General features: G+C 51.0%; 1 protein-coding gene across 5 annotated transcripts; it reads right to left on the reverse strand.

The window, feature by feature from the left end:
- Positions 1 to 3,792: 3,792 nt before the first annotated feature.
- On the reverse strand, positions 3,793 to 19,905 carry SPINDOC (spindlin interactor and repressor of chromatin binding). Of its 5 annotated transcripts, XR_005982715.1 has the most exons (7): positions 19,521 to 19,904; positions 15,649 to 15,978; positions 15,410 to 15,559; positions 15,142 to 15,279; positions 14,780 to 14,980; positions 12,771 to 13,027; positions 8,900 to 9,036 (listed from the first exon to the last, which is right to left on the reverse strand). XR_005982715.1 is itself a non-coding variant. In XM_041722694.1 (6 exons), exons 1-6 carry the CDS (start codon positions 19,645 to 19,647, stop codon positions 5,109 to 5,111), a joined length of 1,140 nt encoding a protein of 379 aa, XP_041578628.1. In that variant the 5' UTR covers positions 19,648 to 19,905; the 3' UTR covers positions 3,793 to 5,108. The 5 variants fall into 5 exon arrangements, 4 of the variants coding, with proteins under 4 accessions (XP_041578628.1, XP_041578629.1, XP_041578627.1 ...); XM_041722694.1 differs by lacking the exons at positions 8,900 to 9,036; positions 12,771 to 13,027 and adding an exon at positions 3,793 to 5,302 and having other exon boundaries at positions 19,521 to 19,905; XM_041722695.1 differs by lacking the exons at positions 8,900 to 9,036; positions 12,771 to 13,027 and adding an exon at positions 6,177 to 6,454 and having other exon boundaries at positions 19,521 to 19,905.
- Positions 19,906 to 27,783: the final 7,878 nt, after the last annotated feature.

Here is a 27,783-nt window from a genome sequence, read left to right on the forward strand (position 1 = left end):
AGAAGGAGTCCCACAGAGCTCTCCAGTCCGTCCCACCATGTGAAGACACAGCGAGAGGACTGCCTTCTGTGACCCAGGAAGCAAGCTCTGAATCTGTCAACGCCTTGATCTTGGACTTCCAGCTTCTAGAACTGTGAGTAATAGATTTGTTGTTTATGAGCCAGGAGTCTATGGTATTCCGTTACAGCAGCTCCACGTCAAAGACAGTCTCCAAAACCCAAACCCAGCAACAATATCCCTCTCAGCCTTCCTCAGCCAAGGGCTGGTTCCACCACGTCTGGGATGGAGGGGACAGTGTCCCTGCCAGTCTTGTTCACGTGTGCTCAGAGTGAAACAGGGTAACCATTGCATACCACCCTCGGCAGTGGGGGGGCGGGCATGGGAGGGACATCAGCAGAGAAGCCACCTTCAGAGTCTGTTCTCCTGGGAAGAGGTGCCCTTTTGGACCAACCCATGTTCCCACACTGGGTCACTGTCCTCGGGCAGGGTTCTGCTGTCACCATCACTGAAAAGGCTGGGTGTCCTGGATGGGGAGGGGTGCTGCCACGTTGGCAGAGGTCCTGTGAGAAGCCAAGGGTAAAGCAGAAGTGCACAATTTTTAAGGGGGCTCAGAGGGAGATACCCAGGGTGGATGATCTGGGGCCTCTGGGAGCATGGGAACTGGAGGGAGTAGCACAGAAGGCTTCTTAGGGGAGGTGATGGGGAGTCTGCCCCTGAGGGTAAACAAGTGCTGCAAGGAAGAACTGACAGAAATTGGAGCAGCCCTCAGCGGCCGGAAGAAGATGGCTCTCAAGGAGTTCCCATCTCAGGAGGATGTCCAATGGCCTTGGACTTGCCAACTTGGGAGTTGGCAGAGGGAGTTGGTACTGGCTGGTGTCCAGGGCTCTAACTGGCTTCCTAGAGGAGGCGGGCGCAGGCCGGGCCAGGACTCACTAGTGTGCCAAGAGGCCCTGAGTGGGGATAACCACAGCTGTACAGTGTCACACCTGGAGCCAGCAGGCAGGGTGTCTGTAGACAGAATTCCCACTTTCCTCCCCTGCCACACCCGTAGGAAGAAGAGCCCGAGCCCCCAAAAAGGCCAAGGACACTTTGTGGCTCTTGGCTGCATCCTTGGTACCTGGTGCAGAGCCTGGTGCAGGCTGTCTGTGAATCCCTTGGGAATGAAAGCCACAGAACTCTGGCTCCCCTGGTCCCCTCTGCCCAGAATTCTCTTTTCCCATTTAACTGCATGACTCCCTGCTTCAGTATCCTGTCCCGAGGAAGTCCTCTGCAGCCCCCACCTAGAAATTGCATCCTTTTGTGGATGAATGGGCCACACGATGTCACAGGGGTGCAATCAGTCAACTCCAGAACGCAGGAAATTCTGTTTATAGAACAAGCCATCATGTTCTTAAGAAAAAAGAAAAGAAACAAGGAGGTGGAGGGGAAAGTAAGGTGTCTCCAGTTGGAATGCAATGTGTGGACCTTACTTAGCTCCCACTTCAAACCAATCAGCTGTGAAAAGAAACTCAAGGAAGAGTTCTGGAGATTGCTTGCACAACAATGCAAGTGTACTTACTGCTGCTCCACTTGCAGATGATTAAGATGACAAATTTTATGGCATGTGTATTTTCAATGCAATTAGAAACTTAAAAACAAAAACATTCATGGACCAATTGAGGAATATGAACAGTGACTAGATATTAGATAACATTAAGGGAGTATTAATTTTTTTTTAAGATTTTATTTATTCATTTGAGAGAGAGAGAGAGCACAAGTGAGGGGAGAAGCAGAGGGGGAGGGAGAAGCAGACTCCCCACTGAGCAGGAAGCCAGAAGCAGGGCTCCACCCCAGGACCCTAGGATCATGACCTCAGCCAAAGGCAGATGCTTAACCATCTGAGCCACCCAGGTGCCCTGGGTTTATTAATTTTTTAAAAAATATTTATTCATTTATTGGAGAGAGAGAAAGAGACAGAGCTGGGGGGTGGGGTACAGAGGGAGAGTGAGAGAGAGAATCTCCAGCAGACTCTCTGCTGAGCATAGAGCCTGACTGGGGCTCAATACCATGACCCTGAGATCATGACCTGAGCCAAAACCAAGAGTTGGATGCTCAATGGACTGAGCCACCCAGGCACCCCAATTTTTAAAAAAGTAGGCTCCATGTCCAACATGGGGCTTGAACTCATGACCCATGTTCTCCTGACTGAGCCAGGCAGGTGCCATAAGGGATTATTAATTTTTAAAGATTTTATTTATTCATTTGACAGAGAGAGAGAGAGAGCGCACACAAGCAGGGGGAACGGCAGAGGGAGAAGGAGAAGCAGGCTCCTCACTGAGCAGGGAGCCCAGCCTGATGCAGGGCTCAATCTCAGGACTCCGGGATTATGACCTCAGCCAAAGGCAAATGCTTAACCAACTGAGCCACCCAGGTGCCCTGGGATTATTAATTTTTAAAGTGTGATATTGATGTGTTTCATTGAAGACTGTCTCTTAGAGATACAAACAAACTCATTTACAGATGAAATGATACCATGTCTGAGATTTGCTTTAAAATAATCCAGAAAGGGCGGGGGGTGCCTGGGTGGCTCAGATGATTGAGTATCTGACTCTTGATCTCAGAGTCATGAGTTCAAGCCCCAAGTTGGGCTTCATGCTGGGTATGGATCCTACTTAAAAAAAAATTAAAGAAAAATACAATCTTAAAGAACAAATAAAATAATCCAGAAGGGAGGATAGCGTTGGGAGACAAAGATAAATCCAAATTGGCCATATTTGTTGAAGCTGGGTCATAGATACATCAGGATTCGTTATGTCATTTTCTCTTTCCTCTTTTGAGTGTGTTTGAAAATGTCTATGATTGGGTGCCTGGTGGCTCAGTGGTTGAGCATCTGCCTTTGGCTCAAGTCATGATCCTGGGTTCAAGTCCCACATCAGGCTCCCTGCAGGAAGCCTGCTTCTCCCTCTGCCTGTGTCTCCGTGTCTCTGTGTCTCTGTCTCTCATGAATAAATAAAATCTTAAAAAAAAAAGGAAAACGTCTATGATCAAAAAAGAAATAAGAAAAAATAGTGCCCCTCTCTCACACCCTATTTTTTTAAATAAATTTATTTTTTATTGGTGTTCAATTTACCAACATACAGAATAACACCCAGTGCTCATCCCGTCAAGTGCCCCCCTCAGTGCCCGTCACCCATTCACCCCCAACCCCCACCCTCCTCCCCTTCCACCACCCCTAGTTCGTTTCCCAGAGTTAGGAGTCTTTACGTTCTGTCTCCCTTTCTGATATTTCCCACACATTTCTTCTCCCTTCCCTTATATTCCCTTTCACTCTTATTTATATTCCCCAAATGAATGAGAACATAACAATGTTCGTCCTTCTCCGATTGACTTACTTCACTCAGCATAATACCCTCCAGTTCCATCCACGTTGAAGCAAATGGTGGGGATTTGTCGTTTCTAATGGCTGAGGAATATTCCATTGTATACATAGACCACATCTTCTTTATCCATTCATCTTTCGATGGACACCGAGGCTCCTTCCACGGTTTGGCTATTGTGGACATTGCTGCTAGAAACATTGGGGTGCATGTGTCCCCGCGTTTCACCACATCTGTACCTTTGGGGTAAATCCCCAGCAGTGCAATTGCTGGGTCGTAGGGCAGGTCTAGTTTTAACTCTTTGAGGAACCTCCACACAGTTTTCCAGAGTGGCTGCGCCAGTTCACATTCCCACTAACAGTGTAAGAGGGTTCCCCTTTCTCCGCATCCTCTCCAACATTTGTGGTTTCCTGCCTTGTTAATTTTCCCCATTCTCACTGGTGTGAGGTGGTATCTCATTGTGGTTTGGATTTGTATTTCCCTGATGGCAAGTGATGCGGAGCATTTTCTCATGTGCATGTTGGCCATGTCTATGTCTTCCTCTGTCACACCCTATTTTTCTTCCAGGTGCTCATCCTGGCTGGATATATGGAGAACCTCCTCATTTGCTGTCCATCTTGCCCAGAATGGCCCTTGGTTCTCTTGTCCACGTCTGTGTCCCGAGCACCTGGAACTGTGAGCACGTGCCTCTCACCCAGCTCACAGCCTTGGCCGGGGCTGCAGGGTCTCTTGAGCCTCAGCTTTGAACCACTGTACATGTGCAGTTGTCTCAACCCCTGTTGTGACTTTGGTGACACTGTGGGTGAGTGTCTCAGAGGCAAACTGCTCATCCAGGAAGATGTGGGTGCCATAGGCAAGAGGACTCACTTTAGGCCAGGGGGCGGTGTGGGGAAAGGGCAGGTTCTGGGTTAGGAGTAGCTCCCCATGCCCTCTCCCTAGAGCAGTCCAAGCTCACATGGACATTGTTGTACCAGGCCTTGAGATTCTTGTGCCATCTTGGTTTGAGCAAGGACTATAGATAACACCCTTAATGATGTATTTTTTTGAGGTCTGGTCATTTTTCTGTGATTACATTGTAGCCACCAAAGAAAAATACTCCCTAACATCCTGGGCCAGGTGGTCTGGTCTGTTCCCTTATCTCTTGTTCACTCTGGCTATGCGCTTTTGCCTGCCAGGACTAGTGTCAGAGCTTACTCAGGGGTCCCCTACTTTTCCCTGCCTTTACCTTAACCCTTTCCTTACTCACTAGGACCTGGGTGTGGAGGCGCTCTGGAAATTGGCATGGTGAGGTCACAGGGAATCATCATCTGAGGGGAGCAAAGGAGGTGCTGAGCATTTGTCATAGTTGAAGACCTTCCCCACTCCCACCTGACTCCATTTCTGCCTCACACCCTGAACCTACTACAAGTTCCCAGGCTCTCAAGGGAAGAGGTATCAGTCCTGAAGCAGAAACAGGCCATGCAGTGTGGGAGACAAGAGCTCTGGGGTCAGACAGATCCAAGCTCAGACTGGCTCTGCTCCCTCACCAGCTCTGGAGTGGCAGGCAAGTCACCTTGTTCGTCTTGCTGTGGCTGATCCCTCACCTGTATAATGGGCACAATGTGGGGTGACCCACAGTGGGGACACAGCGGGTGCCCTGCCTGCACTCTGTAGTTTCTGCCTGTCCCCCAGGGGCCTTCATTCGTGTCTGTGGAATCTGAGCCCTGAAGAGTAATTGCCCTGGCTCCTGGCTCCCTTGCTGCTCCTGCTTCCTCAGGCCACCCAGAGAGTGGGGACTGAGGAAATCCAAGGCACTGAGATTGCTGTTAGACCAGAAGTCCTGCACTGCTTCCTCCTCTGAAGGCTGGTGTGTCCTTTGGGTGGAATGAGGCTGTTCCCTCTAGAGGGCAGAGGGACTGACCGGATCTGGTGTGAAGGCTCTGGGCCAATATCTGGTCCTGGGAAGGCTGGAAAACAGACACACCTTACCTGTCGCTATGCCTACAAAACAGCAGCCCCTCCCTGCCCGTGCCGCCCATGTGGAGGTCAGATGGTGCCTCTTTCCCAAAAGAGCCGGTGGGGTGACACTGAGAGGCTGCTGTCCCATCGGAGATGCTCTCCCACTCCAGCTCCCCATCCTTCTACCACCCCTTGGGGGTATGAGGACTTTACAGTCTCATTTGAACCACAGAGCTACACAGCTGTGTGTGAGAGAGGCGGGGCGGGGTCAGATTGTAGGAGCAGCCCAGTCTGGACCAGAGCAGTGACGTAGCTGGGGTGTCACATGGGGCCCAGCCAGTGTCTTCTCTTCCCAACCACACACTTACACACACCAGTTTCTCTTTGAGGAGGGAAGGGGCTGTTTCTTCCTTTGTCCTAGACCAGCTTTAACTACACAGCTATTACTGGTATCCAGAAAGCTCTCCTCTACCTGGACCCTGAGGACGGCAACTGGGAACAGCAAGGGATGGCCCATTTTGGAAAGCAAAGGGAATTAGAGGCCAGGGTATCAAGAGTTGGGGGCGGGCAGCCCCCGTGGCCAAGTGGTTTAGTGCCGCCTGCAGACCAGGGCGTGATCCTGGAGACCTGGAATAGAGTCCCATATCAGGCTCCCTGCATGGAGCCTGCTTCTCCCTCTGCCTGTGTCTCTGCCTCTCTCTCTCTCTCTTTCTCTCTCTCTGTGTCTGTCATGAAAAAATAAAACAAAATATTAAAAAAAAAAAAAAACTTTGGCTTAAGTTATTTAAAAAAAAAAAAGAGTTGGGGGGCAGTGGCACCCTCTTCCCCCACCCCTTCACTCAGCATTGTGATTGGGCCTCGGCATCCCATCTGGAGAAAGCTGCTACCACCAGCCCTGGGTCACTGCTAGTGTGTGAGCCTTCCTTGGCGTTTGGGTAAACAGTTGCAGCAGCATCTGGTCTGGAGTTGTCAGACAGGGGTGGAAAAGGGACTCCCCCACCAAGCTCTAAGTCACCAATGTTAGGAAACTTCTGTACTCCAGGTGGAATCATGTCCTCGGCTCCGCTCTTCATCTCTCCCCGGAAGCCCAGAGGTGCCCACTGGGAGCTCCAGCCACACGCACTCATACAGTCCCGAGGGTTCTGGCCAAGGCAGGACTCCTGCCAACCAAGAATGTGAGGATGAAGTCACGGAACCACTGTGCCACCTGCAGCCACTGTGGCTGCCACCCCGTGAAGGGAGCCGCACACCCTCTAGAGACCAGCTTGCCCTGGGAAAATGTTGCATGGGGAGACACATCAAGAGAGCGCTTGACAACTGAGCACCTACTATGTGCTGGGCCCAAGCAGGACCCTAGGGAAACAAAGTCAAGGCAGCCTAGTCCTTGCCCAAAAGGAGCTCACAGTCTAGTGAGCTAGTGACATCAATCACATCAACAGCAGCGAAGGTGCACTGAATGTCTCAATTTTACAGTGAGCTTCAGACATTTTCTCAACTAAACACCCAGCAGCACAGCCACATCAACTGAAAAGCATGCTGGCATAAATGTAAACAGTCATGTGATTGTGTGAAGGACAGAAAGACCTCACCTACAGTAACTCACATTCACGTTTCAAAGCCTGATTTTCAGCCTTATTCCTTCCTGCTGTTAAGTGGGAGAGAAGTTTTACCAGTTTGCAGAAACAGTGGTGGAGATGCAGTGGAGGTCTGTGGCCCACCTGTCATGCACTGGTGAAGCCACCTGAGACACAAAGTGTTCTGAACCATATCTGTGCCTTCTTATCCCCTGTGACAAGGGCCCTACAGCTTTGCCCTCCTTCTCCCAAGCTTGTTAGGGAGAAAGGACCACATCCCGGGAAGCCACCACACAGAGACTGCCCACCCCTGGCCCTCATCTGGGTGACACCAGCTCAGAGCAGCACCCAGCATGCTTGCAGTATGCTCATACCTAGATCCCTCCTGATCTCAAGACTAGCTTTCCGGTTAGTCTCAAAACCCAGCTAGCTCAGTGTTGTAGGTGAACTCTTTTTTCAGAGTGCTATCAAGGCCTCATCTCTGCCCCGATATGCAGTATTTATCAGGAGCAGGAAAGCAGTCCTGGTGCAGGGGGTGGACTGTCCTGATGCTCCACTTGCCTCTGGATTCTAAATATGACAGTGGGGTTCGGGGTCTGGCAGGGAGCTCCCCGTGTCCCTCTTCTGTGCCCATATCACCAATGGGAGAGAAACAAGATTCCACATAGATTTGGCCTGTGATGTTGGTTTAGGAGGGTAAGGAACCTGGTGAAGAAACCCAGAATGGGCCATCTCTTGGTCCAGGGAATGGGGAAACCAGGCACAGGAGGAGGTTTTTAATCAAGCCAGGGAGAGGGTGGGCTAAAGCACCACACGCCTGCCTCAACCATTTCACTTTAGAAGGTCAACAAGTAGGGTGTAATTAGCCCGTCCCCCCACCGTGGGCTCTCTGGGACAAGGTTCACTAGGTGAGTCAGAAGGTACAAAACATTAAAGAAGAGGTGTTTTCTTTTCCCTCCCTCCCTCCCTCCTTCCCTTCCTTGGATTTATTTATTCATGAGACAGAGAGGCAGAGGGAGAAGCAGGTTTCCTGCAGGGAGCCTGATGCGGGACTTGATCCTGGGACTCCAGGGTTACGACCTGAGCTGAAGGCAGATGCTCAACCGCTGAGCCACCCAGGCGTCCCAAAGAAGAGATGTTTCTGACCCCATTTCAAGGGCTGGGAGAAGGGGCGCAGGGTCTCTCTGTGACTTGCACCAAGTCAGCCCCACACCTCCATGGAGCCAATGAGGCCCTACCCTGGCCCTGCTCTGCCCTCCCACCCAGGACAAATTTCCAGCCCTCCTGCCCCTCAAGGTCACTCCAGGAGCCTGGAGATCCTGTTAGCAAACCCCTTCCCCCAATGATGACCCAGACAGAACTCTCTTAATAAAAAAAAATAATTTATTGTCAACAAAGGAGATATATACAACAGGAAAGTAAGTGAAAAGGAGGGAGTGAACAAAGCCCCCAGGTGGTCTGCTTGGGCCTCCTGCAGGGATGGAGCGGGAAGAGGTAATGGAGGCCTCCTGGTTTAGGAACCTGAACAGGTGGGGGAGGAGAGGCGTCCCCCGAGGTAGTGGGACTCAGTTCAAACCCCATCGTGACCACCTCTTATGTAAGGCACTGTGCCAAGGGAGAATGGTGGGGGCTAAGAGGGGGGAAGGAAGGGGGACGGAGAGGTCTGGGTCAGCAAAAGGATTGGGGTAGGTGTTCTCCACAGGCCCAATGCCCTACCATACGACAGCCCTGAGGCCAGCCTTGCCCTTCCCAGGACCTGGCCTTGTGCCTTGCCAGGGGTCAACATCTTTCAGTGCCCCCAAGTAACAATGGATGCTGCCCCCCATCCTCTCCTCCATCCTGCCTTGGCACCTGATTTTACTCTCTCCATCAGGTGGCCAAGCTGGGCAGCTCTGAGTGATAAGCCAAAGGGGGACCTTGCCTCCTCCCTCCCTCCCTCCCCAGGAAAGCGAGAACCTACATGCCACTCCCTGCCTCTGGCTGCCCCCCCATGGTGGTGCTGGACTCTGACAGAACCACAGGCCAGTTGGGGGGGTCACCTCCTCCCACACTCTTGGTGCCCTGGGGGTGCTTGGACCAATCTTGCAGGAGGCTGACTGCCGGGGGCTCCTCCATCCGTACGCGGATAACCTGGAGATCCAGTGTCCCGCGAAGCCCCGGAGGGGGAGCTGGGCAGGGATGGGAGCAGAGAGCAAAAGTCAGGGCCCTTTGGACCCCCATCCCGAGAATGGCCACTGAAGGCTTCTATACCACCATTTCTAGCTCTTCCTTTCCACAGTCCAGGGCCTGGTATGAGGGGGAGCCCAAGGGACAGAGGGAAGCTCCACTCTTGGTTCATCCAAGGACCCCAACAAACCAAAAGAGGAGATCCTTGCTTCTTTTTTTTTTTTTTTTTTTTTTGAGATCCTTGCTTCTTAGGTAGAAGTCGGGCACACCCTGTTGGCTTCCTCCTCCGTGTGTTTTGGTACACACATGCTCACTGCTGTATGCTCACCTCTTACATAACTTCAGCTCACTCCACTTCATCTAAAACTCACTGGGCGCCCCAGCCTCTGTGGGCAGAGGTGGTGGGGGTGGGGAACACCCCAAAAAGAAGATGGCTCTGCCCACTACGGGGCTCACAAATGGATACAGAAGGAAAGGAGAGAAAACCTGATGGCCAGTCCTGGGTTAGAGTCCCAGCTCTGCTCTGCGAGACCCACCAGGCCCTTCACCTCCCATCGGGACCCACCACATGGGGAGATCAGATGTTTACCATAACTGTGGGGAGGAGCTGCTCCAAATAAGCAAAGCCAGGACCCCAAGGAGGAGAGAGCAGACCCCCACAGCGACTGCGCAGCCATGAAAGCATCCCCTACCACATGGGAATGCGCAAAAGTACTTTACATGGAAATCAGAACCGGACATGGTGACTGCAACTGTCCTGATGTCTGTTTTGTGAAGGATCTTTCACAGCAGGCCAGTACCTATGCAGTGGGTGGGATAGGGTAGAAGTGGGATCCTGGGGAGAACATCACTAGTCACCAGGAGGACTCTGGCTTCTTTTCTGGAGTGTAACAGGAATAGCAGTGACGGCGCCCAACTTGGTTTGCACTGGGGACCCTGTACCGTAGGAGAGGAGACCATAGCGGGCTAAGACCAGAGGCCAGGAGCCCAGGGAGAGGACTGTTAAAGGAACCAGGCAAGAGATGGCTGGGACCAGGGCAGCCTCAGCGAGGGGGGGGGGGGGGGCGCGAGACAGGAGGATGAATTTTGAATGGATTTTGGAGGTGGGGCTAACAGGATATGCGGGAGGTTCATGTGGAGTCTGAGAAACAGAAGGGGATGAGGCCAGGATTGAGCCTGAGCAAAGTGTAGAATGCAAGAGGGGAGAGAAGGCTGGGAAGAGGAATGTGGCTGGGGGCGGGGGTGGGGATGGGGGGGTTCAGTGGGACAGATCTTAACAATCACAGACCTGTCACATGGGCATCTGGAAGAGAGGCTGGAATCAGCAGATCCGGCTGGGATCTGGGAGCAGGTGAACTTGGGGCTGGATCACTCTGGGAGTGAGGAAGGCCCTGCTGGTTGGTATCTGGTATCCAGTCACTCACTTAACCACTCACGCACCAGACACGTGGGCAGCACATGGATCGTCTGCCGGGTGCATCACAGGAAATGAAACAGACACATATCCTGACCTGAAACAGCTTACATTCGAAAAAGAGGAGGAAAGATAACCAGCAGATCCAACTCAGGGAGCCATGTGTGAAAGAGCATAAGTGGAACAGCCAGTGAGGCTAGAGGAAAACCCAGAAGGTTGCCTGGGAAGCCCACAGATGGCAAGTGGCTCTGGGAAAGGCTGAGGGCTGGGGTCACTGTTTTGTCACATCAGGAAGGGCATGGACTGAGAATCGACCACTGGATTTTCATTTTAGACAAGTCAATGGTGACCCTGCTGGAAAAGCCATGTCAGCATGAGGCTGGAAGATGGGAACAGGGCTGAAGCGGCTCCCAGAGAGACGAGGGCTGGTTAGTGCAGAAAATAGTCCCCAGCCTTGCTGAAAACGTTTGGCGACAAATGGGACAGTGGCTAGCGAGGGATGAGGGAGCAAGGGGGAAATCTCAGCTTGCCTCGGCTGCCAGATGCAGTCTACAGGAGAGGGAAAACCGGACAGAGAGCAAGAGGACAGAGGAAATGGTGGCTAGCAAGGCAGACAGCTGGGGTCTAGTGAGAGGCCCAGGGGGCCAAGCTTTGCTAGCGGGGTTTAGCTCCAGCAGCAATGAGAAGGCAGAGGATGTGGCTTGGATGCTGCAGGGGAGAAGGACACAGGTGCAAATGCACACATGCTGTCGTTTACTAGGTGAGGGGCCCTGAGAGTGCCTTGCCTCCCCAAGGCTGTGTTCTCTTCCCCAAATACTGTGTATGGTGGTTGTGGGAATCTAAGGAGACATATTACACAAAGATGTTAAGAGTTTGGCACATGGTAAGAGCTCATGAACTTCAGGACTTCTCAAAGCAACAGGATTAAGTAAGTACCAGTTCCTTCTGGTAGCATAGAGAGCAGAGGTGAGGGTGGGTGTGGAGGGGAGCCTCAGGAGAATGAGGCCTGACTTGTGATGCCCTTCCAGAAAGCATGCATGATCAAAGCCCCAGGGCCATGAAAGAGCAAGCCAGAAGAACCTATCAGCCCAGGGACAAGCTGAGCCCCATCTGCACTCCAAACCCAGGGCTGGCCCTCCTCCCTCCTGGGAAGCCCAAACCCCTCTGCTTCCCCAGCTCTGTTCCTCTCTCCTCTACATTTGTGCATGTGTGTGTCCACGAACACACCTTCTCCAGAGGGTAGGCCTGAGTTCTTTTCTCCTGTTTCTCATTAAGGCTTGTTTCTGCTCGGGGACTCTGAAAATGTTACCACCAAATGACGGTGAAGGCAGCCACTACCCACTATTTCAATAAATCTTTACTGAGAGCTTTCTTTGTGCCAGGTATGATACCAAGTACTGAGGATATAACAGCGAATAGAACAAAGACCCTGTCCCTCGTGAAATTCACACATGCTCACACTCACGTGCACAGATTCCCGCATGCATAACGTGGGCGCGCAACGCGCGTGCACACACACACACACACACCACACGCCTTTTCCTTGGTCCAGCCTGGAAATATACTGGACCTGGCTGAGGTATCTTAAAAGCCAGGTCTCTAGATCTTACTCAAATCAAATACTAGCAAGACAAAGAGGCTTTTTCTTACAATTTGTGAGTGGGGTCCTCAAGGCTTACCTTCTCTCTGGCTTGGACACCTCCCCTCCCTCTTCCTGCAAAGCCCTTTGGAAAGCTCCAGAAAGTCTCCTCTGCTTCACACTGTGATCCATCAGCTCAGCTGACCTCACCGTAGTGACCTCACCAATTTCTAAATCCTTGACTTTTAAACTTTTTTAAACTGATAGAATTAGAATCTTTACTCAAAATCTTTTAAGACTTCAATAGAAAAAGCAACTCAACATGAAGACATTCTGGTTGAAGCCTCACAGGATTTTGAGAAATCTGCCCAAGCTTTGGGATCCCCAAACAGTCTGTGGCCACTGCTCTGGAAGCCTTTGCTCTGCACAGAACTACAGTGGCTGCATCACTCCTCCAACCTGTACCTTCAAACAGACAGTAAATTTCTTGGGGACAGAGAAACTCCGTCCTCACTCATTTTATTTTCCATAGTGCTCCCCTGAGGGCCCAGCCTGGCTACAGGCAGAAACACTTACACAGAGTCCACTGTGTGTTCCCGCCACCTCCAACCTCCCTAGATTCTGCCACCTGCTGAGAAAAACCCTCTCATGTCAATTATATTCATGTATCCCAAGGTCTCAGACTTTGCCCACGCACCCCAAAGGAATGTGAGGTCTCAGGGACTCCCTTCTCAGCTACTCACCACTCCAGACAGGTGAATTGGGGCACAGGCTATCCCAGGTTTCAAAATGAAGGCTCCCTTTCGAGAATGAAACCAGAAGACCCATTAAACAGTGGAAGCAGTCAGCCATTTAAAGCAGTGATCCACCGAAGAGAATGAGGAAGCTCAGGGAACGCTCAAGTCCAAGCAGAGCACAGTCTCGGGGAGGCAGGACTGGAATGTGGCTCAAGCTGAAACTTGAGACAGTTAAGACCGTGATCTACGTGAAGAGCTGACGCCTGCCTCAAGATGAGAAAAAACAGAGCCTATCTTGGTGAAATAGAATTCAGTGAAAAGTGCGTGTACACACATACAGGCACACGCTGAGCTTCGTGAGAGGTCTCAAGACACAAAATGCACTATTAACAGTGCTCACCACTGTTGAGTGAGGTGGGGTGGGCAAGAGAAGGGGCATATTTGCTTTTTCTTTCTTTCTTTCTTTTTTTTTTTTGCTTTTTCTTTGTACAAAAAGTCCACCTCCTTTTTGAGACCCCTGCTCTGGGGAGCCCCTGGTACCTCCCGTGCTAGCTTTCCCTGGGCTCTAACTCCAAATGCACTATTTCAGGCAGGCCACGACAAAGTGCTCTGTGTGTAACTTGGTCACTCCTTCAAGAGCCATTTCCTGGGCAGCACAGGTGGCTCAGCAGTTTAGCGCCGCCTTCAGCCCAGGGCCTGATCCTGGAGACCCAGGTTCGGGATCGAGTCCCACATCGGGGTCCCTGCATGGAGCCTGCTTCTCCCTCTGCCTGTGTCTCTGCCTCTCTCTCTCTGTGTGTCTCTCGTGAATAAATAAAATCTTAAAAAAAAAAAAAAAAAAGCATTTCCTGAGCCCGAGGCACCTGGCATGGAGAGATGAAGAGGAATGAGGCTCAGCCTCTGCCCTCCCAAGGCATGTTCTGGTCTAATCTGAATCCAGCCACTGCCTGACTATATGACTGTGTTGCTCAAAGATATCCACTCCCTAATCCCCAGGATCTCTGACTATGCTATCTTACGTGGCAAGGGAGAATTGAGGCAGTAGATGGAATTAACGTTGCTAACCAGCTGACTTCAAGATAGATTGTCCTGGATGATCTGGGTGGGCTCCATAGGATGACAGGGGTCCCAGGGGGGGGGAAGAGGGAGGCAGACGAGTCAGAACAAAGACGACATCCTCAGAAAGACTCTACTGGCCACTGCTGGCTTTGAAGACAGAAGGAGACCATAGCCAAGGAATGCTCGCAGCTTCTAAGAAGCTGGGCAGGACAAGAAAATAGATTACCCCCCAGCGACCCCCTGCTGGAGCCTCTAGAAAAGAACAGGATCCTGCCGATTTTAGATGGATGAAACCCATTCTAGACCTCTAACTTCCAGAACTGAAAAGTAATAAAGTGTATTCTTGTAAGCCACTAAGAGTTGTGGTAGTTTGTCATAGCAGCCACAGGAAACGAATACAAGGATCAAGGGAGGGAAGAACCAACTGAGACTCAGCCTTCCCACGTGGAAAACAGACTTTTCTAAGGGCCAGATGAACTACATATAGAAGTTTCTTGAAACTGGTTGAACATGATACAAACGCAAGCACTTCATGCTATCATTCAAAAGTCACTGAGCTGCTCTCTCTACGGAGGTGCCTGCTGAGTTCACCAGGGGTCTGTTCTGTTCCAGTCCCACTCGGGCCCTGACTCCACCAGGGCAAGCTAGGCACCTCAGGTTCCAGGAGGAATCAGCCATAAGTGTGCTGATGGGTGTCAGGCTCTGGGGAGTACTGGCTTAGCCCAACCTAACAACCAATTCCAGGACACTCCCCAGGAGCTAACAGAGCGGCTCAGCTTGCTGGCCAGTCCCCATCATTCTAGTCTGCCGGCCCTCGGCCCCGCGTCTCAGGGGCCCTGAGCAGTAACCACCTGTATCCCAGGCTCTGCTGCAGAGCAGCCTTGAGGAGGCCAGACCCCAGGGATGTAGCCTGGCTCTCCCCGACCCACCCTTGTCGTCCCCTCCCAGGAGCTCACCTGGAGAGGGGCTTTCTGGCTGGGGAAGGCCTCCTTCTGCAGCGACCCCTTCTCTGGGTGAGTCCTTGCTGTCTGAGGCCCTGAGCTGTGTGTGAGAGAAGAGCTGGAGGACGAAGCCCGGGGGGAAGCTGCCGTCGGTGAAGTGACGGACCTCAGCAGGAGCAGCAAAAGTCTCCATGGGTGAGTCAGGTGATGGGGGGTCTGGAAGGAAGGACAGGATAGAACAGAGTCAGTAAGACTGTGCTGCCTATGGCCACTGAAGCCAGAGTCCAGAGGCCCGGACCGCCCCCCCTGCCCTGGCGTGACTTTCCTCTTGGAGCACTGAGCCTGGAGCCCACGCCCGTCATGGGCCTCTCCCTCACCTGGGTCAGGGTCCGGGTCCAGGTCCAAGTTTTTGGTCATGGGTCTGCCTCTTTTCTTTCTGACCGGTTCTTCTCCAGGGGGCTCCTTCCATCTCTGACCACGGGGCTTCCTATTTCCTGCCTCTGAGGCAGGGGCAGCTACAGAATGAGAAGACCTTGTACCTTTGAAAGGGGCCACGCCTGGGCCCTGTAGCCTCTCTCCACACAGAACACAGAATGTGCACTCCCCTCTCCCCAGCTCAGCCACATGGGCTTCCCAAAAACTGACCAGGAAGCTCGAGGGGGCGGAGTCCCCTGGGCCGGCTCCTTTTCGGGAGAGATGGGTTGTCCTCAGAGTCGAGGAGAACAACGATCTCTGCTGGCATTTTGGCAGGGTCTGGGTCGGAGTCCGGGTCAGCTTCGACATCCTGGCCTGAGTCTGAAGAAGGCAAACACCCAGTGAGCTCCAAGTGCTCTGTGAGTCCGACTTTTCCCTTCATCCTCCACCCGACCCTCACTTCCAACTACCTGAGGTGGGCGAGGAAGGCTGCTCAGCTCTGATGTCTTGCAAAAGGGCCACTCCCTCACTCCAGGCCTCCAGGATGTTGCTTTTCTCTGAAGGGCTCAGGTCCAGGGTGTGAGGATGCTGCTCCAGGATATGCATGCGTGCGGTGTCGGCAGAGGGGGACCGGATTTCGGACCCACACACCATGCACAGTGCCCGCCCGCTGCCTCCGGGACTGTTTCCCACAAGGAACTCCTGCTCCCAAGACACCTGCTGCTTGGGTTCCTCACAGCCATCGCTGCCTGCCTCCAGCAGGTTGGGCCTAGGTGGTGGGGTCTTCTCCTGTTGGGCCACTACAGAGGGAGACGTGCAGGAGGATGTTACCAGTAGAGGTACCCATGGCCTAGAATACTTACATGATTCCCCAAACTTGGTGGAGGGCTGGAGGGCGGAGGGAGGCACATTCTTACCCCAAGTCTGTCTCTCTTCTCTCCCCTGCAGCCTGCAAGGCACTAACCATACTAAACGCAACCTGTCAACCTGTGTGCATCGGCATCCCACTATCTGTGTATCTGCTTTCCTTTTTTTTTTTTTTTTTTAAGATTTTATTTATTTATTCATGAGAGAGAGACAGAGAGAGGCAGAGACACAGGCAGAGGGAGAAACAGGCTCCATACAGGGAGCCCAACGTGGGACTCAATCCCGGGACTCCAGGGTCACGTCCCAGGACAAAGGCAGGCGCCAAACCGCTGAGCCACCCAGGGATCCCCTGTATATCTCCTTTCAATCTGGCTTCAGACCACAGGGTTTTCCAACAGGCTGTGTTCTTGCAGGTCTTCAGCTTTGGCACATCCATCTAGATCATTCTGATTGGTCTGACAAATTCCTACACTTCCTTTATGGCCTTGCTCACATTGTCACTCCTGTGAAGCCTTTGGGACCTCCCACCCCGACGGTTGATTATATCCACCTCTGACTTCCAGGCCATGCTGCATACTTTCTTGAGAACATCTGATTGTCTCACTGCCCCCACAGGGCCTGCCACCTAGGAGATGCTCTGGGAGCCTGCAGTCAGCAAAGAACAGGCATGCCTGTTTCTCCACCTGGCAAGGACCCTTCAGAAGGCTGCCGCACCCCATCACAATCCCTCTCCCACCTCCCAGAGCATTTGCAGGGGTGATCTCATTCCCAAGGGTCTGCCTGGCATCTGTTCTCTGTGCACATGGGCCACAAGCTCTGGCAGGGCAGGAATTCTTTCTGGTTCAACAAAGGCAGCCTTAGACCCCCATTAGCCTGGCAGTTCCATGCTTCTGTAGCAGAGTCCCCTTGATCTTTTGTAACCGCATCTCCTTCCCATCTGAGAAGATGGGATGAAGTAAAATATGAGGGGCCCTGACGTCTGGGAACTGTATGGATAAGTGGCATATGAAACGGGTCTGAGAAGTGACCAGGACTCAGAAGATTCAGGTCCGAGGCTGGGCTGTTCCTATGTCCCATGCGACCATGCACAGTAACCTTGACCTCTTGACTGCCATTGGGCTTTCTTTCCCACCACTCCTCTGAAACAACTCCCATCAAGGTCACCAAAGCTAAACCTGGCTGTCAGTTCTTAAATTTCATCATTTGGCTCCTCACTTCTTCCATCTAGGTTTTTGTTACTTGGCTTCCAGGCACTGCCTCCTGTTGATTCATTCCTTTCTTCCCTGGGGCTCTCTTGCAGTTGCTGGTACTGGGTCCTCCTCACCTCTTTTCAGGTGCCTGTGCAGCTCTCTCATTTCTTTCAAGGAATAGCCTGAAAAACCATCTTCTTACCACAGCCCTCTCTTGCCTCCTGCAGAAAGCTGGACACCCCATTCCCCTTTACCCCTCATGTCCTGCTCCTCAGCCCACACCACCATCAGACCTAACATGTGTTTTACTTGTGCACCATGCCTCGCCACTGCCCAGTAAGCTCCAGGACAGCAAGACTTTGGATCGTTCACACCTGGACCTCCAGCATCAAAAACAATGCCTGGCCTGCAGTGGCATTCAGAAATCTTTGATGAGGGACTGACTCAATCTCCAACCTGCAGTCACTGGAGAGAGCTCCACAGTTCAGTTTTTTAGACCTCTCCTATCTAACTCCTTCCTCTGACAGGTGTTGTCCCGTTGCCTGCCTGCTGACAACTCCCGTATCTATACCTCCAGCCACTCTCCAGTGGCACTGAAATGCATATGTCTGATGCCTATCTGGCCTTACAGCTTGAATGTGTCACAGGCATCTCAAACTCGCCCCATTCAAATCTTAACTCTCTGTCTTCATATGCTTGCATCCTAGTCGCCTGGTCTTGGGATGCGGGAGGCCTGTCCTTCTGGGTGCTCAAGTCAAAAGCCTTGAATTCATCCTTTTCTCCTCTAACCTCTTTCAAAAAGCTTCTGCTTCAGGACACTTACACTTGCTATTCTCTCTGCCTAAGATGCTTTCCCTCCCATCATCCACAAAGGTTCGTTCTCTCCCATCCCGGGAGTCTGGGCTCAAAATTCACATTGGAAAAGAAGCCTTTCTGACTACTTGATATTCCTAATAAAATGCCTCCCAATCCATTTTCTCCTCCCTTTGCTCTGGTGTTCTCTGAACCACTTATCGGCACCTGACACCCTATGCACTGAATTACATTTGTCTTTGGTCATTCATTTATACATATATGTAGATGAGATGTTACATCTTTGTTCATAACCATTTGCATGTCCAGCCTAAAACTGCCTCGTTTATAATAGGTGCTACTAATAAAAACCTGTTGAGTGAATTAACTTCTCCCGACTTCTGTTTCCCCACCATAACAGTGGGGAATAGGGCCTTCCTTAAAGGGTTGTTGAAACAATTAATTCACGCAGCCTAGCATCCAGCACTTAGTAAATACTAGCACAAATACAGAACCTCTGCTAGATCTAAAGCCCTGAGAAGGGAACCAGCTTTCATTTCCTCGACTTGTTTTAAAACCCTGCAGATTCCAAAAAGGCTGAGACGCAGTGCACGGAAACAGCGTTTTCTGCGGGGATTAAATAAATGGCCTTGCTCTCTCTTTTGCGTACAATCCCCTCTATGGGAAGAGGTATCTTAAAATAAACACACGTTCGCATTTCTACGAAAATTTTTTTTGGCATTTTCACCAGTATTAAGTTTTCCGTTAAGACGGCCCTTTGTTTTCTAATGGTCTGCAAGATCCTGCGGACTAAAGAAATTGGTAAAGGGGGAGGGGAAAGCAAGTGTTCCCAGACCGTTCCTGTTATCCCCTCCTGAGGCCAAGCTCCTTCCTGCGTGGCAGAGGGTACCCCTAGCAAGCACTTCTTCGAAACTGAGTATCCCATTCACCCCTGAAGCGCTAGAATCTGACACCTGTGGCTTACTCAAGTGTTAGGCAGGAGATGCAAAGAGGGGTTGGGGACAGGAAAGCGTTCTGTGTAGAGGGCCCTGAAAATCCTCCCCTCGGCGGGCGGCATCCTCCAGCTCTCTCCGGACAGCAGGCAGCCGCGCCCAGCCTCGGGCCTGGAGGCCTCGCTGCCCCTCGGCCTGGAACACAGCGTAGCCCCCGCCTCCGCGGGGCGGGGGACCGCGGCCGCCGGTGCGGGGCCCGGGCGAGGGGGCGCTCGGGCACCGGAAGATCCGGAGCGCGCCGGGCGTGGATCGAAGGCTCCAGACCCCGGACGGGGGCGGGGGAGAGGGAATTCGGGGAGGCCCCAGATTCCAGACCCTGGAGGGGGCGGAGCCAGAGCGGGGGAGGGGGCGCCCGGGTCCCAGGCCGGAGGGGGAAGGGGCGCCCGAGCCCCTGGCTGCGGAGGCGGAGGCGGAGGCGGAGGGGTGGGGGCGCCCGGGCCCGCACCGTGACGCGGAAGTGGGGTCCCCTTCCAGCCTCACCTCTGAGCATCGGCTCGGGCCGTGGAATTACGGCCACCACCATGGCCTCTTCCTCGTCCTCCCCTTCCTCGCATTTGAGCGTCACCTCGAAGCAGTCGAGCGCGGCGCCCTCGGCCTTCAGGGCCATGATGCGGCCGAGGCGGGGGGCGGGGGGGGACGCGCTGACCGGACGCCGGAGGCCGGGCGCGCCGCCAGGGGCCGCCTCCCGCCCCTGCAGCCCCCTCCCCGCCGCCCGCCGCTCACCGCCCGGCCTGCGAGGGCGCGTCCGGGCCTCCCCGAGACCGAGCGAGTCGGGACCCCGGGCGGGGAGGGCTCAATCCGGGGCCCCAGGCCCCCGCCGCTCCCTTTTATGGAGGCTCATTGTCGGCGCCCGCCCGGCCGGCCCGCCGCGGGCCCGCCCCCGACCCCGCGCGGCCAATCGCACGTGGCCCCGCCCCGGGCACGCGGCTCCGTTAGCCTCCCCGGGACCCGCAGGGTGGCGGGGCGGGGCGGGCCGCGGGCTCGGGGCCGGCCTGGGCGCGGGGGGGGGCGCCGCCGGCCGCGAGAGGCCCGAGACCCCGCGCGGGGGCGCCCCCCCGGGCTGCCGGCCGGCCCCTCGGGGGCGTCGGGAGCGCTCGCGGGGGCCCCAGGGGTGCTGGGGTCGCTCGTGCCTTTCCCGAACGAGCCTTCCTCCGCCAGGAGATGCCCAGGCGGGAAAAGAGCGGCGGGCGGTGAGCAGGGCCGCGGCCTGGGAGGGGAGACGCGACTCCTGAAGTCCGCCCGCGCTGTGACCTTGGGCGCGCTGTCTGTTTTCTTAGACGACCTCATCCCTTCTCTCCGACAACACCGTGGAGCCTCCCGGACGAGGGGAGGCGACGGGGAAGAGCCAAGTGGAGTGTGGGCGCGCGCAAACCGCCCGAGGGTTTGATTGCCATTTTTTTTTTTTTTTAACGTGGGTCTAGAGATGTTGAGCCTCCTCAAGGTCACAGGAATCCTTGAGAGCCCCGAGACCAGGGTCCAGTTGCCATGACACGCTGCTGCATCACAATCCCGCTCGGTACAATCTGGGTGAGCTTTTATCTCTGACGTAGAATGGGCATCTCTGCTGTAGAAACTCTCCTGAGATTTCGGTTGAGAAAATGTCTGACGCTGGAAATCCATCTCAAAATGCCACCGTATCAGACCAGACGCAGAAGGAATTCAGAATAACGTGGGGAGTAGGTTGGAGGTTGGAGGGCAGAACGAACCAGTATTATCAGGACGACCACAGGTCTATAAGTGAAGAATTTTGTTACTTTCAAGTGTATCCAGGACTTTAAAGATTTTTCAAATAAAGGTGTTAACCAAGCTGGTTTACGTCATTTCTACCTCAGGATCACCTAGTAACTTTTGCAGGTATCCCTTCGTTGACCTTCTGCTCCCCTCTGCATTGCCCTGCGTGGGGCAGATCCCCAGGCTCCCAGGACTGGGGCCTTCAGGTCTGGGTTAGGCCATTGGGAGCCAGTGGCAGGAGACTGGAAGGGAGGATAAAGCCAGTGTGTTTCTTCTCTTTCTGTCGCTTGCTCAGGTTTGGGCAGGTCTCCAGCTGTAGATAAAGCTCCTCTGTGGCTCTAGCTCTTACTGGATAGGCTGCCATGGTTCCAACTTTTGGAGGAGGATCTTCACTTCCAGGCTACATTAATTCCATCTCCTCCATTTGTCCCTCCAGTTTAGAAGTGATGGGGAGTGTCCTGTCATTGCTAATCTCTGGATTACCTCTCTATCCCCTGTTGGACTACTCAGCCCTGTCACTGGTGTCACCAATCCCCTGCATTAAATTCTTTGTTTTACCTACTTAGAGTAATTCCTGTTGCCCCCATTAGACTCCAAGTAATACACTCAATACTATACTAAGGCACTTTGTCCTCACAAGCCTTCCTTCCTTTTTTTTTTTTTCCCCCCAAGATTTTATGTATTCATGAGAGACACAGGCAGGGACATAGGCAGAAGGAGAAGCAGGCTCCCTCCAGGAAGCCTGATGTGGGACCGATTTCAGGACTCTGGGATCATGACCTGAGCCAAAGGCAGACACTCAAGCACTGAGCCACCCTGGTGCCTCTGTCCTCATAAGTCTTATGTAGTAGACTGTATTGTTCCCATTTAACAGAGCAGGAAGTTGAAGCTTAAAGGGTAAATTACTTGCCCAAGGTAAAACAGCAAGAATCCTTTTTCATCAAATCTAAAATGAGTGTTTTCTCTACATTTTAACATCCTTAGTATGGACATGCTTTCTATAATGGACATCACTGTGAAGTTTTAGGAATATCAAGACAAAAAAAAAAAAAAGGAATATCAAGACAGTTTAAGATCGCTCTTTTTTTTTTTTTTTTTAAGATCATGCTTTTGATATTCATACGGTGATGTTACCAGCAGAAATAAATCATGCTCAGAATGCGACATAGGCAAGGCCACTTGGTGACCACAAAGATGACTCTGAGTGATTGCTGCTCCTTTACCATAGATCACTCCAGCTCTGCTTGCATCCTCCTGTATCCTAGATGAACGTTTTAAAGATACCCAGTTTCTAAGTTGTCCCTGCTTTTTGACAGCGTTCAATCCAGAACTGGTCCCTCACTTCCTTAATCCCTCCACAGAACCTTGGAGTGCAAGCCTGAATTTAGAGACTCACATGAGGGCTTCCCTAGGGTACCTTTACCTTTATAGCAGCAAGTTAAATAAACCTCACTTTATTTTACAGCAGCTGTGTTCCTGGTGGTCTTTGGTCAGAGGGTTTTGACAATGTTAGCCAATTTATTTTGTATACACTTTCATTTTTGTGTATATGAAGAGTGATATACATGAATAGACATTTTTTTTCAAAGAAGACATTCAGATGGCCATCCAAAACATGAAAAGACACTCAACATCACTCATCATTAGGGAAATACAAATCAAAACCATGATGAAATAGCACCTCACACCTGTCAGAATGGCTAAAATTAACAACACAGGAAACAACAGATGTTGGTGAGGATTTGGTAAAAGGGGAACCCTTTTGCACTATTGGTAGGAATATAAAATGGTGCAGCCACTCTGGAAAATAGTATGGAAACCTAAAAAAAAAAAAAAAACTGCTCTCAATCTCAGAATTGCACTACTAGATATTTACCTGAAGGATATAAAAATACTGATTTGAAGGGGGGCATATGCACCTTAATGTTTATAGCATTATAAACAATAGCCAAATTATGGAAAGAGCCCAAATGTCTGTTGACTGATGAAGAAGTTGTGTATACACACACACACACACACACACACACACACACACACTGGAATATTACTCAGCCATCAAAAAGAATGAAATCTTGCTATTTGCAACAACATGGATGGAGCTAGAGGGTATTATACTAAACAAAATAAGTCAGTCAAAGACAAATACCATATTTCACTCATATGTGGAATTTAAGAAACAAAACAGATGAACATAGGGAAGGGAGAAACAGAGAGAAGCAAACCATAAAAGACTCTTTTTTTTTTTTAAAGATTTATTTATTTATTTATTTATGATAGACATAGAGAGAGAGAGAGAGGGGCAGAGACAGGAGGAGGGAGAAGCAGGCTCCATGCCAGGAGCCCGACGTGGGACTTGATCCCGGGACTCCAGGATACCACCCCGGGCCAAAGGCAGGCGACAAACCGCTGAGCCACCCAGGGATCCCCCCCATAAAAGACTCTTAACAATAGAGAACAACCTGAGAGTTGATGGAGGGAAGTCGGGGGGAGGGACTAAATGGGTGAAGGGCATTAAGAGAGCACTTGTGATGAGCACTGGGTGTTGTATGTAAGTGGTGAATCACTAAATTCTACCGTGAAATCAATATTCCACTATATGCTAACTAGAATTTAATAAAATTTTGAAAAAAAATTTAATAAAAATGCAATCTTTGAACTGGAGAAAAAAATGATATAATAAAAGTCTATGGGCAGCCCTGGTGGCTCAGTGGTTTAGCACCGCCTTCAGCCCAGGGTGGGATCCTGGAGATCCAGGATCTAGTTTCGGGTCGGGCTCCTAGCATGGAGCCTGCTTCTCCTTCTGCCTGTGTCTCTGCCTCTCTCTCTCTCTCTCTTTCTCTGTTCTCTCATGAATAAATAAATAAAATCTTTTCTTAAAAAAAAAAAAAACAGGGATCCCTGGGTGGCGCAGCGGTTTGGCGCCTGCCTTTGGCCCAGGGCACGATCCTGGAGACCCGGGATCGAATCCCACATCAGGCTCCCGGTGCATGGAGCCTGCTTCTCCCTCTGCCTGTGTCTCTGCCTCTCTCTCTCTCTCTGACTATCATAAATAAATAAAAATTAAAAAAAAAAAAAAAACAAATTCTGACAGTTTCTTATCTCTTCGCGTTATATTTTATAGTTAAGTTAAAGTTCTATTCCAGACTTGGTGACATTTTGACATAGACTTTTTTTTTTTTTTTAAGATTTTATTTATTCATGAGAGACAGAGAGAGAGAGAGAGAGAGAGAGAGAGAGAGGCAGAGACACAGGCAGAGGGAGAAGCAGGCTCCTCGCAGGGAGCCCAACATGGGACTCAACCCAGGGACCCCAGGATCACGCCCTGGGCTGAAGGCGGCACTAAACCGCTGAACCACCAGGGCTGCCCTGTGTGTGTGTGTGTGTGTGTGTGTGTTTGTTTGTTTGTTTGTTTGTTTTAAGTAGCCTCCACACTCAACATGGGACTTGAATTCATGACCTTGAGATCAAGAGTCACAGGCTCTCCACGAGTCAGGCAGGTGCCCCTTGGCAGTATTGTCTCTTAAGGTTACATAAAATAATGACCTCTCTTGCAATCCGTGATGTCTCAGATATAATGAAATACGGTTAGTTGCAAAAGTAGGACTCCGCCTTCGCTCTGCCTGTCCCCTGTCCTTGCTCTTTCCATTACATTTCTGCTCTGCTTCTCAGCGAACTTGTTAAATGAACGAAAGGATAGATATTATTAGCTCCAATATATACACGAAGAAATCCAACCTGAGAGAAATCAGTCTTCTGAAATGTAACAACTTGCAAGTCACGGAGCAATTCTGTCCCGCTGCAAAACTGGGGCTCTTTCCCACCACACTTAGTGCTGGGCCCGCCCTGCCCTCCCTGCACCAGGTAGCAGGGCGGGGCAGGGGTGGGGGTGGAGAGGAGCTCCAGACAGTTGTAGGGGGAGTTCCCATCAACTGGCTATATAGTCAGGGCCTTGCTAAAGGAAGTGGAATTTTTAAAAAAAAAATTTAAAAAAGATTTTATTTATTTATGAGAGGCACAGAGAGAGAGAGAGGCAGAGACACAGGCAGAGGGAGAAGCAGGCTCCATGCAGGGAGCCCAATGTGGGACTCGATTCCGGGTCCCCAGAATCATGCCCTGAGCTGAAAGCGGTGCTAAACCGCTGAGCCACCCGGGCTGCCCAGGGAACGTATTTCCTAGACAAGTACATCTGTAACTCATCTTTTGACTTTGTGAATTTGGCTTTGGAGTATGAGATTCCGAAAACAGGACGGACAGCCTGGAGAAGAGAGAGATGGGAATGGATTGCCTGTTCCAGCAATCAGCTGCTCGGGGCCACTCTCCGTAATGTCCCCTGGGCTGGAGGCCCACGTTGGGATGAAGCATTTCCTCTTGGTACAGCTTTTACTACTGGTGGCATTCTAGGGCCCCAATAATGACACGTGGACAGAGAGTGAAATGCTGCAGGAAATAAAGCTGTATGAAGCTCTAAATGTGGAGAGGGCTGTTGAGGGCTGTGTGAGAGGGTGGATGTGTGGCTTCACTTTAACTTACTTGGCATTTTGTAGTGATCTTCAGCTAAAGTCATGATAAATATCTGTCCATGCTCTTTGGCTCAGTAATCCTATTGCCAACAGGGTGCTTGTGTGGCTCAATCAGTTAAGTGTCTGACTCTTGATCTCAGCTCAGGCGGTGATCTCAGGGTGGTGAGTTCAAGCCCCGCATTGGACTCTGTGGAGCCTGCTTTAAAAAAAAATAGTGGGGGGAGATCCCTATGTGGCTCAGCAGTTTAGCGCCTGCCTTTGGCCCAGGACGTGATCCTGGAGTCCCAGGATCGAGTCCCACGTCGGGCTCCCGGCATGGAGCCTGCTTCTCCTTCCTCCTGTGTCTCTGCCTCTCTCTCTCTTTTTCTATGTCTATCATAAGTGAGTAAATAAATAAATCTTAAAAAAAAATAGTGGGGATCCCTGGGTGGCTTAGCGGTTTAGTGCCTGCCTTCTGCCCAGAGCATCCTGGAGTCTGGGAATCGAGTCCCATGTTGGGCTTCCTGCATGGAGCCTGCTTCTCCCTCTGCCTGTGTCTCTGCTTCTCTCTCTCTCTGTGCGTCTCTCATGAATAAATAAATAAAATCTTAAAAAAATAAAAAAAATTAAAAGATTATTTATTTACTTATTTGACAGAGAGAGAGAGAGCACATGTAGCGGGAAGGGCAGGGGGAGAGGGAGAAGTGGGCTCCCCGCTGTGCAGAGAGCCTGATGTGGGCTCCATCCCAGGACCTTGGGATCATAACCTGAGCCAAAGGCAGATGCTTCACTGACTGAGCTACCCAGGCACCCCTGTAGAAAGATATTCTTGAAATTTTAACTGACAAGAGAGATTACAAAACAGTATGTATATCGTGATTCTGATTATGTTAAAAATAGCTTCAGTGTGATTATATACATATATGTGTAAGAAATTCTATAAGAATGAACATGAAACTATAACATTGGCTAACCCTGAATGGTGGGATTCTGGCTGAGTTTTACGTTTGAAAATTTTCTGTATTACCTGATATTTTTACTTTTATAATAATAATTTTAAGTATAGTAATTTCTATCAAAGAAAAAAGAGCTCGATACAGCAGATATTAGACAAATGTGTCATAAGGTAGGAATGGCAAGTATTTGGCCCAGTAGCAGTGGTCAGTTGGCTTGTTTTCAGCTATTCCACTCCCCCTGTACTGAGATTACACACCCAGCCCTGTTACCTTGAGAATTCTCAGTGCCTCTTACTAGGGAGTGAATACTTTCTCATTCCACTGACTTTGGGCTTGGCAATGTGACTTGCTTTGGCCAGTAGAGTGTGAGCAGACGTGAAGTAAACTATATCCTAGCTGAGGCGTTATGGATATTTGCATGGTGGGGCTGGCCTCTTCTGTTGTGCTAACGTGCCCTGGGGAATGCTGATCCTTTAGCTTGGGTTCTTGAATGGGAGACACCCAAGTCCACCTGAGCCCTGCTACAAGAGGCACAGTTTATCCATGAATCTGTGAGCAAGAAATAAACGTTTGTTTTTGTACACAGCATTGCCACAACAAGCTTATACTCTAGGCCCTGCGTCCTCTCCTCAAGCTCCTTGTTATTATTTTTTTTAATGTTATATGGCTGTGGGTAGTGTGAGGGGGAACAACCCTCTAGGTTTGCCCAAGTGACAGAGGGGTTTCCTGGGACACAGGACTTCCAGGGTTTTATTTATTTCTTTGAGTCATTTATTTATTTATTTAATTTAAAATTTATTTATTTGAGAGAGAGAGAGAGAGAGAGAATGAGCATGCGCAGGTAGAGAGGCAGAGGGAGAGAGAAAGGGAGAAGCAGACTGTCTGCTGGGCAGGGAGCCTCATGCAGGGATTGATCCCAGGGTATATGAACTGAGCTGAAGGCAGACACTTAACTAACCGAGCCATCCAAGAGCCCCATATTTATTTTTTTTTTTGAGAGTGCGTGCATGAACAGGCGGAGGGGCAGAGGGAGAGGGAGACAAGTAGACTCCTTGCTGAGTGGGGATCCCAACCTGGGTGATCCCAGGGATCATGACCTGAGCCAAAACCAAGGCGTCCCTCAATTAAGCTATTTTTAATAATCTGAAAGTCAGGCAGCCCCGGTGGCTCAGTGGTTTAGCGCTACATTCAGCCAGGGCATGATCTTGGAGACCTGGGATCGAGTCCCACGTTGGGCTCCCTGCATGGAGCCTGCTTCTCCCTCTGCCTGTGTCTCTGCCTCTCTCTCTCTCTGTGTCTCTCATGAATAAATAAATAAAATCTTAAAAAAAAATAATCTGAAAGTATCAGGAGTCTCTCTCCCTCTGCCCCTTCCCATAAATAAATAAAGCAAGCAAGCAAGCTTTATTGAGATATAATTTACATTCCATAGCATTCACTCATCTAAAGTATACAATTCAATTTGCAAACAACATCACTACAGTGTGATTTTAGAACATTTTCGTTCCTCCTAAAAGAAACCCCATACCAAGGGTGCCTGGGTGGCTCAGTGGTTGA

This window comes from Vulpes lagopus, chromosome 11 (genome assembly GCF_018345385.1).
Source record: "Vulpes lagopus strain Blue_001 chromosome 11, ASM1834538v1, whole genome shotgun sequence".
NCBI classification, from domain to species: Eukaryota; Metazoa; Chordata; class Mammalia; order Carnivora; family Canidae; genus Vulpes; species Vulpes lagopus.

Bases quoted from the DNA above. Each gene is read 5' to 3' on its own strand.
- SPINDOC (XM_041722693.1), bottom strand. From the start codon at position 19,647: ATGGCCCTGAAGGCCGAGGGCGCCGCGCTCGACTGCTTCGAGGTGACG. The intron at 15,979-19,520 runs GTGAGGCTGGAA...CTCCCTCTGTAG, and splicing joins GCCCGAGCCGATGCTCAGAG to TGGCCCAACAGGAGAAGACC. The intron at 9,037-14,779 runs GTGAGCTCCTGG...ATCCCTGCCCAG, and splicing joins GCCAGAAAGCCCCTCTCCAG to CTCCCCCTCCGGGGCTTCGC.